The sequence below is a fragment of the Seriola lalandi genome, unplaced genomic scaffold, assembly GCF_002814215.2.
Source record: "Seriola lalandi dorsalis isolate HSWRI2012SDOR001 ecotype SW California unplaced genomic scaffold, Sedor1 jcf7180002054795, whole genome shotgun sequence".
In the NCBI taxonomy this organism is placed as follows: Eukaryota; Metazoa; Chordata; class Actinopteri; order Carangiformes; family Carangidae; genus Seriola; species Seriola lalandi.
In genome coordinates, this window is record NW_019525348.1 from 5,124,590 (window position 1) to 5,134,589 (window position 10,000).

Here is a 10,000-nt window from a genome sequence, read left to right on the forward strand (position 1 = left end):
CCCCCCCCTCCCCCCGCACTTGCATTTACGAGGCTTGTCTGTATGCTTTGGTGTGTTGCTTTGTGCCTTGTGTGCGTGTTTTTTTTTATTTTTTATTTTTTTTATGTGTGCACTTGAACGTATCTCGCTGCCTCTGTGGATGTGCGTCTCTAAGATTCTAATGCGCTGTCAGCTGGATTCCTCCCAGCTCATCACGGGCTGCACACTGGGTGTCAGTGCGAGTCTGACTCACTCTCATATGCTCTTCTCTGTGCTAATTTTTCAACTTGGCCGTGTCATGCTTACTTCCCACTCCATGCACTCCCCTAGCGTGCACTTGCTTCTATCTGTATTCCTCTCTCTCTCCATCTGTGCTTTTAAAGATGTGGATCACTTGCCTTCTCTCTTTGTGAACCTAAATTCTCCCTCATGAAACATCTGTCCGAGATGTTCTTTTCAGCTCTCTCTATGTCATTTGCGCTCTCATCAAGCTACAATGGCTAAACACCCTTGAAATATAGTTCTGTACAATGGCTTTGAAATAAAATACACCCTATAAAAATGAGCAACGAGCAAAACAATCTCTGACTGCAAGGTTTGCTATTATCAATTCCAAAACCACCTGAGGCAGCAAATAGGCTGTTAGGGAACTGACCCCTATAGAAACCTCAGAAACACCACTTTCCTTCAGATATTAGACGGCTCAACTATCTGCACTGGTGAACTAAATCTCACAGATGCTGATCTGTACTGACCAAGTGAAGAATTAGGATGCATTACATCAGGAAATATAAATCAACCAAATATTTACTCTCTTTTGACATTTAACAACCACCCCAGCTCAAATACATTGATCTTGTGACTTACTTCGTGTACACAGCCCTTCAGTGCAGTTTTTGCTCTCCATCATGCTGCCGCTGCAGTGCTTTCCTCCGTTCCTGGGTGGGGGGGCTTGGCACTCGCGACTGCGCCAGTGGGTGCACTCTGTCCCGCAGGCGGACCACTTTGCCCACTCTGTCCAGCCTCCATCCACTGGAACGAGACAGCGGAGATGTGAGTCATTTTATAGCTCAATACTTGCATCATTCCAGGTAGAAGGGAACTGGGTATGGCATTATAAGGCAGCATGATGCATACTGTATGTAATGGCTTGAGGTGCATGATTTTGCAATTTGCAAAATACATTCTGAAATTTGAGGAGTTTAAATAACTTTGGAGTCAGGATGGTCTGACACCTGGTCTGTGAGGCAGGAAGACCCAGAACAGTGTGTGACAGTAAATCATAACTGTGTTCCTGATGTACACAACTTCACAGTTACATGATGAAATGACCATATGTTATTCTGTCCTGGCTTCAGTTTTAAAATTCTGCTCCTGCAAAACGGTCCGTTTGGGGAATCTCCCGATATTCCAGTGCATGTGTGCTTCATCTGAACATGTAAATAATACAGATGTTCACCTGGGCACAGTGTGGTGCAGGTCACTCTCTGGAAGGGCGGACCCTCGCAGAAGGCTCCTCCATTCAGAGGGGCGGGATTGGTGCAGCTGCGTGTTCGTCGCTGCCAACCCCGCCCGCATTGAGCGTTACACTCTGACCATTCAGTCCAAGAAGACCAACCTCCGCTCACTGACAGAGAGACAGATGGGCAAAGATTAATAGACCAATCCATCAAAATCTCCCAGAAACCAACACTTCATAGTTCTGCATCATAGCAAACATCTGTCATGAATAGCAGGAGGTTTAGCTTCACGAGTGAGCTGTGAGGAAAAAACACGTGTGTTACCATAAACAATGAGTGTGGCGGTGCTGCTGCGTCTTTTGGCCACCACGTTACGAGCCACACAGGTGTAGTTGGCGGTGTCTAAGAGTCTGGCCTGTTTGATAATCAGATCATGATCGATGGTGATCAGGAAGTTGGAATCCTGTGACGGATCGATGACATCCTCGTTTTTCAGCCAGTCCACCTGCGGAGAAGTGGGAATAGACAACACACACACACACACACACACACACAGACACACACACACACACACACACACACACACACACACACACACACACCCCACTGGTTTAAAAAATCAAGAACTTTGTTAAAATAATTTAATTTAAAACTCTCACTCCCTTTAATTCTTTTGGCAGATATTTCTTCACATAAATCATCGTACAAATCAGCAGGTGTGTATGCATAAACATGAGTCAGCACGCCACACACAGACCCTTTCAGCAAACACTATAAACCTGCAGAATATTAAGCCATAGCAACACGCTTCACACAGTGACTTCGCTATTGATCAGACATTGTCAATATTTGATCTTTCTCAGGTTCGAAAAATATCATCTGTGGCTTCTTTTGGCCAAACTCACTTTTATTATTGACATATCCTCTTCATCACTGAAGGACACAACATAACATATCAAACAACCACAAATAATACAATGAGGATTTACTGTGCAACTAAATGCTCTCCTGTGATCACATATCATGCTTTTACGCTTTCACACTATGTACTTTTTATCTCCCATAATAACTCTGCTATTAAGCCACTAAAAAGGCAGAACATAAATATTTACAAAGTCATAAAAATCACACATTTCTGAATAATTTGTTTTCTTTTTGAATATATTGTTGCACTGCTGTTTTATGAGAGAAGTAAAACTGTCTGATGCAGTGTCGTACAGTTAGAGCAGCTCAGTGTGAAATCATGACATTAAGTGGATTTAAGTGCAGCCTTTTTTTTTTGGCTTTGTTGCTTAAATAACTAAGAACATTATTACTGATCATTCTTTGACGGTGCCACGTAGCTGAAGAGACTTAAATCTCTCAAACTTCAGTGTCTTGCCCTTTACTTTGCTCCCTTTTTCTTTATGTTGTTGCAGACTGTAGAGCGTAAATTTGTATGATTGATTATTGATCAGTTAGATCTCTGCTGTCTCGTGGACTTGCGACACACCACAAAAACTAAACGTATTAGAACTATTTATTACCCTTCAGAAATCAAGAACACAATTTTAACCCCGGAGGAAAGACTATCACAGGAGATGGTCGGGTGATGAGAGCGAGATCTACCTCAGCGGCGGGCATGCCCTCCGGGGGGCGGCACTGCAGCAGCACTTCCTGCTCGAGTCGCACCTCCCGCCCCAGCGGCTCCTGCTCAAAGTTCTTCCTCAGGTCTACAGTGGGTGACACAGATGTAGTCAGCAATTAGTGAAGGCTGCCTCATGACAGCAGAGTGACACCCTGTTTATCTTAGTGACACTGGTTGTCACAAAAACACAGAGACACACACACAAACACAAACACACACACGCACACACATGCACACACACGCACCAGACAAAGCCCCAAAAAGCCTCTGTCACTCTGTCGTTTTTTTTTTTTTTTTTCCTTCATATCCTCATAAACATGCACAGTGTCAATCACACTATGCCACACATTACCACAGGGGACTGAGATGGAGTGCTACAGCAAAATGTATTTGCATATATACTTAAGCTGACACATGTGACAAGAAAAAAAGTCAGAGACATTTGCCCTTCTGCTGTCTCTCTTTCTTCCTAGCTTTCAGTCTCTCTCTTTCTCTCTCTCTCTCTCTCTCTCTCTGTCACACGAACACACACACGCGCTCGCACATGCACACGGCCTTGATACTGACATGCGATGCGAACGTAGGCACGGTTGCTCTTGGTGGTGCCAGCCGAGCTCCAGGCCACACACTGGCACCAGTAGTCCTCCAGCCCAAACAGCTCCTCCACCTGGGTCCTCGACACCGAGATGTCCACCTCCCTCACCACCAGACCTGTGCAGAGAGAGAGGGAGCAAGAGAGAGAGAGACAGAGAGAGAGAGAGAGAGAGAGAGAGAGAGAGAGAGAGGAGTGAGGCATATTTTTCACAGTGCATATAAACAATGCATTGGCTGCAGGCCAAAAGCAGTTAATGTGCAAATAAAAACCCTATAGGAGCTAATGGATTATGTAGTTGAAAATTATGCTTCTAATTGAGTATGATGTTTATGTTTGTGAAATACAAGGTGACATTACTGTGTGTGTGTGTGTGTGTGTGTGTGTGTGTGTAGTTCCCAGTGCATCTCTCTGTGTGTATGTATTACCTGTGATCTGGTCCAGGCTCTCTCTGGTGATGTGATCGTTCTGATTGACCCATTCTCCGTTGCATTTGAAGTAGATCTGCGTGGCCGGTGACGCCCGGCACCGCAGCTGGACCGGCCGATTCTTTACGATAAAAGCGTCCTCCGGTTCCAGCAGGAATTCTGGGAGAGGCTCTGCCGGCGCTGACGGGAAGGAGTCAGGGAGGACCTCGGCCTCGCTGTAGTCGCTGCTCTCTGAAAACACAGAACACAGGAGTGATTCAAGTGATTGACCTGAGTTAAAGCGCCTCCCTGCTACCGGAGCGTTGCAAAGTTTCCATCAGTTTTTGGGGAGATCCTCCACTCTGACCTCCCTGTCGGGGAGGTAAGAAATAAACAAAATGACAAATTCATCCCATGGGGATCAATAAGCTATCACATAACTAGAGGGATTACATGTGTGTGTGTGACAGCTTGTCTCAATCCACCTTTGGGGCATGTATGGACAATTCTGTCAACAGAATTCTGTCTGTTTGACTGTTTACATTAAGGCAGCCCTGTTAGTGTATTTCACCAAGACATTTAAGGTGCTGACAGCTCGAACTATAAATGGAGTGTCACCGTGACATTATTGCCAGTAATCTGGTCAATGCAAGCCTCCTGCTCTGGTCTCCCTGGATGAGTCCATGCCTCTCAGCTGGGAGGAGAGCTGCTGACCTTCCACGGACAGGTCCCGTTGATCGCACATTATCCCCTGACATTTCCGATGTGACACATCCCTCCTGGCAATGCTGCAAAGAGCTTCTCCTGGCAGGAAGGACACGATATTTGTGACCTCTTCACTCGGACTTGTTACTCTGATAGTGACGGATAGATCTCAGGCAGTACATCAATCCTGCAATGTTATTGGTTACCACTTCTTTCCCAGCAGTGGACAGATTTATGTGTCTGCAATGATACCTTAGCTATGTACTACATTGTTTTTTAAAAATTCCTGGGTCAGCACATTTCCTGTACACACTTGAGACAAATGTGTGATTTTGGTCTGTGTAAATAAAACTGACTTGACAGTTTCAAGCGTATTATAATGATGTTAAATGATATAACGACTTCAACTGTCAAACACATAACATCACCGATCGTTAATCATTTTCTCCAGCTGTTGGTGCTGGCGTCGGACTCAAACATTCTGTGTCAGTCAGACTCGTCTGTTTACAGGGCTGCAGGGCGGCAGACTATGATGCAAGCTCAGCCACAACTCGTGTATGTCCATCAGCTGGATCGTATCATTGTGTACTGGGGCACAAACACTGAAGCACAGGCAGACTAAGAATAAACATTGTCCACAGTGTAGATATAATGACCGGCCCGAATCCTGACACATCTATCAAGCACACCTTGTTAAGGTGTGTTACAAAAACCAATAAATTAAATGTTCTCTCTCTTTGTTTGCAGTGCAACTATCAAACTCTTATAATCACTTTCTGACTTTCTCTTTCAGGTAAATTCAGGTTCTTATAAATTGTTAATGGGTCTGACCTTCCAATAGAAAACTTTGTTCTGCTTACGAAAATGATCTGAATTCAATATGCATTAAATGGAAGACTGGAGCGGAGTGCAGGGGATTGACGGGGTCGACTCGGCTCCAGTCAGGAGATGCCAAAACGGTAAGGGCATATCCAGCCCAGTGCACTTTCCTCCCTTCACACACACACACACACACACACACACACACACACACACACACGCACACACACACACACGCACACACACACACAGTTGAACACAGCTCATGGGTAATTGTGCTTTTCTTACACAGCAGTCTCACAGTGCTACAGTTTTTAAACCTCACTCTCTACATTCAGTGGGTAAAGAAAAAAGAGATTTGAGGGCAGGAGCAGCGGCTTTTCCACGACGAGATTTAAACCGGGCTAATTTGCAGTGTTCAGTCTTCAAAATGAATCGAGCCCAACTTGATCATTTATGCCACAACCAGGGAACAAGAGAAACTACTTAGAAAGATACCATCTCCTATTTTAGGAACACGAGCACTTCCCCACCCCACCCCCCATCCCGCTGTTCCCCTTGACAGATTCTGTCTGAGACATTAGGGGAAAGCAAAGAGGAACACAGAAGCATGAAGGAAGTGGGAGAGAAAGTTGTGGCAGGATTCAAACCAGTAGAAATTCAAGAGGCCCGTACCGTCTTCAGGTGTGGGTATCTCTTGACCCAAACCTCCTCCACCACGAAAGGGCCAGCGGGGACAGACGAGTCTGAGGCAGCACTGCCCACAGCTCAGAGCCTGGTAGCGCTGTGGCTACAGGACAGACAGAAAGGGCAACAGCTGCTCCAGGCCCAACAGCAATCCTGGACGGACCTGTCACCCTCTCTCTGTTTCTGCCTCCCTCCAGTCCGTCACTCTCACACATGCATCCTTGTTCTTCTGCAGTCACTTCTCCTACCGTCGACTACATTTATTCACTAACCCGTGACCCCTAAATGAACCCTCAACGCTGCACGCTCCCCCCCTCCCCCCCTCCACCTACGCTGTGCAGTAAAGAAAAACTTCTTTTGGTGATGATTATAGATATAAGAATCTTGTAAATTTCAGAAAAGAAAGTTATTTTTCTTGCACTGGGAGGGTTTACTGTTTTTCACCTCCCACCTCCTCCCTTCTCCTTTCCATTGTTGGATTTCTGATAGATATGCAGCAAAAATAGATGCAAAAAACAAACTTACCCAGTTACAAAAGCAAATCATTTCTCATCAGCTGGATAAACCAGTGACAGATGACGATCAAATCTAAAGTTATGACACTCTGCCCCTGTCTAACTGCCTTTTTTGTTAAAGATGGTGCCGTGCGATGTTTTATTCCCTGGCTTCTCCACCTCAACATATCACTTTACACAGTGAATGTTGTGATATCTCACACTAGGAATTTCAGGGGAATCTCAAGTATACTAACATTTAATATGACAAGGTCACACTTTCAGAAATTGTGGAAACGTGTGTGACACATGATTTTCTGTAATTAACTGTGCACCCTTTCTAAAACTGACAGTAGTTGTCACACCGGTCCCGTCTTAAATTCCTGTGATCTCTCTGATTGCATTTGTTTTACATGGGGGTTCTGTATATTATAAAATGCTGTATTTGTCTCTGTTTTGATGGATGAACTAAAAAAAACTTAAATTTTACTTTTGCTCTACACCTTGCAAACACGAGGACAACATCATGCTAAATTCTGTCACTGACACACATGAGAAACACAGGGAGAGCTCAGAGCAGGACAACAAAACAATAATAAACACAAAAACATGCACATGAATCCATGCATACACACTCACAACGTACACACACTTGTTCCTGCACCCACAGGTCACACCCTGTCAGGATCCTCACTTTATGTCACTTACACACACTCAATTAACCACCTACTACACTGTAAGTGGGTACTCACGCAGGTAAAGACAAGCAAGTATGAATAATGAAAGTTAACACATCTCAAAGTCATGCTTAACCATGAGCATGAATCGCATTCATCATCGTGCCTCTCTCACAATCCTCTCCTCCCCGTCTTGTGTTTTTCTCTCTCCTCACATCCCCTTACCCTCCTCTTACGAAGCTGTCGCCTCCAGTCTTTCAGACTTTGAATTCTCTGTCAATAACCAATTGTGTTGCCCCTCCCCACCCCTCACCCCCGCTCTTTCCCTTTGTCCGGTATTGATCGCTCGGTGTTCAAACATCGGCTGAAAAACACAGCCTGTCACTCTTCAGGCACGATGAGAGGGGGGCACAGAGAGAGAGAGAGAGAGAGAGAGAGAGGGAAGGAAGGAAGGCAGAGGAGGAATGGCAGCAGAGACGCTTCAGACGGAGACAGAATGGGAGGAGAGCCCTGCATATTTGGGTAAACCTCTCTCTCTCTGTGCAGAGTGTGTGTGTATGTGTGCGTATGTGTTCTGGGGCCTGTGCAATTTAATTAAAACACTTTTGCATGACAGAGGTAGGAGACAAACAGACAGACCCCCCTCATCCCCCACCCCCACCCCCCTTCCCCATCTCCCTCTGAGATAATGGAGCTGGGGGTTTAAAGTGGAACCTGTGTTTTTGGGCCAGCGTACAAACATCCATCAGAACTCAGCAGCTGGCAATTTGTGCAGAATGGAGGAGCCTCAGAGACAAGAACTCCTCGCCGTGCAGCACAGCAAGTCTTTTATTACTCTAATGATAGACAGCAGACAGCTAGAAAGCAAACACAAGCTTCTGGGTATTCTTTTGTGGAGCATACAATCGCATGAACACACACACACACACACACACACTCACATAGACCCAGACAAGAGATGACAACCTATGCTTATACAGTACGTTCTCACCGACTCTTTTTTTCATGCATGCTAAATTCAAATGGTGTAACTGAAGGAGATCCCTCCGTCGGTGACTGTGCGGCTGGAGTAGGAGTAGGCTCACTACAGTGTAACTGAGAGTCAGAGTGACAGTGGTGGAGCGAGGCCACACTAGAAGGCAATAATGCGTGGGAGAGAGAGAGAGGGAGAGAGGGAAGCTGGACAAAGGTGACAAGATGGGAAGACAGAAGCGCTGGCCAAAGACAGGTCAAGAGACACTTGGAGACGAGAGAGATGACGCAGTAGACACAAAGTGCACACACACACACACGCACGCACGCACGCACGCACACACACACACACACACACACACACACACACACACACACACACACACACACACATAATACCGGACTGCTATAATTGGTGAGGAACATAAATCACAGCAATGTCTGTCTGTCTCAAGTGTGACTGAAACTGTCTCTGTTATTCTTTCGGTGACCTGTCTGTCTCCACCCTCTGTTTTCTCTTGCCTCTCATTCTTTCTCTTTTACACACACACACACACACACACACACACACACACACACACACACGGACAACTGTAATTTTCTTAGCCCCAGCGCCTCCAGCCTGAGCAGAGTCTAAAGCGTCTGTACTTTATCATTACCTTTACAGAGTTAGTCATTACTGTCCCCTCCAGTGCCCTCACTATCCCAACACTGCTCTCAGAAGTGGGAGAGAAAAGAGCAAGAGAGAATAATGCATAGAAAGAGGAAGAATAGAGCAGCCAAACAACAGAGAATCACTGTAAGCGACACGGGGACGAGCTGTGTTTGGCAAGATCAGGAATCTCTTTTTTTTTTTCTTTCTTTCTTTTTTCTGCGTCCTATGAGGTCAAAAACAAACAAATAACAGCCCAGCGTCCCACCTCCTCCCATCCGCTTTCCAGTTTGGTGTCTGACATGGGAGTGCTTTTCTTCTTGCCCTCCCCTGACTCCAATCCTCCTGCCTGCTAGATTCAAAGCACTTTGTGCAGCTCCAGTCGACTTCAAATGACATCCAGCCTTAAATGCAAACATACACGCATAGAGAAAGAGCTATGGCCCAGAGCTATGAAGCACAACCGGCTTGCTGCGCCCACTAAGGACAAACAGCTGTGAGGACAGACAGTCAAATATGACAATGCCGCTGGTAGAGGAAACAAGGCCAATAAATAGAGTGATCAGCAGCCATTATGCAACATTGACTGGCTTACCATATATCCATCATCCTCACCCAATTTACCTCATTATCATCATTCTTGCGAGGAAGCCCCGGGGTGGAGTTGCGCACGCCACGCACACACACACAGAGCCAGGTCGAAAGAGACAGAGATGGATGGAGGGAGACAGTCTCTCCTTGCCTTCCTTAAAGGACAATTACATTGAGTGATTGATATTCAGACTGACCTCATCCTCATCAGCCTGAAAACAACTCGCTACACGAGGAGAGAGAAGAACCAGGCGAGTGACGGAAAAGATGAAGTGCAGAGACGCGTGATTTCGACGTTTGATGGAAAATCATTGAATGTGTGAGCAGGACAGTGCGTG

General features: G+C 45.8%; 1 protein-coding gene across 3 annotated transcripts in view; it reads right to left on the bottom strand.

The window, feature by feature from the left end:
* The window catches only part of unc5b (unc-5 netrin receptor B), a 50,512-nt gene that overhangs the window by 13,394 nt on the left and 27,118 nt on the right, over positions 1-10,000 (bottom strand). For all 3 annotated transcript variants that reach the window (XM_023425892.2, XM_023425891.2, XM_023425890.2), the window contains exons 2-7: positions 4,087-4,317; positions 3,634-3,777; positions 3,048-3,151; positions 1,764-1,944; positions 1,439-1,606; positions 847-1,011 (exon numbers count right to left, since the gene is read on the bottom strand). In XM_023425892.2, the coding sequence (XP_023281660.1) occupies positions 847-1,011; positions 1,439-1,606; positions 1,764-1,944; positions 3,048-3,151; positions 3,634-3,777; positions 4,087-4,317 (993 nt within the window). The remainder of the gene's footprint in view (positions 1-846; positions 1,012-1,438; positions 1,607-1,763; positions 1,945-3,047; positions 3,152-3,633; positions 3,778-4,086; positions 4,318-10,000) is intronic.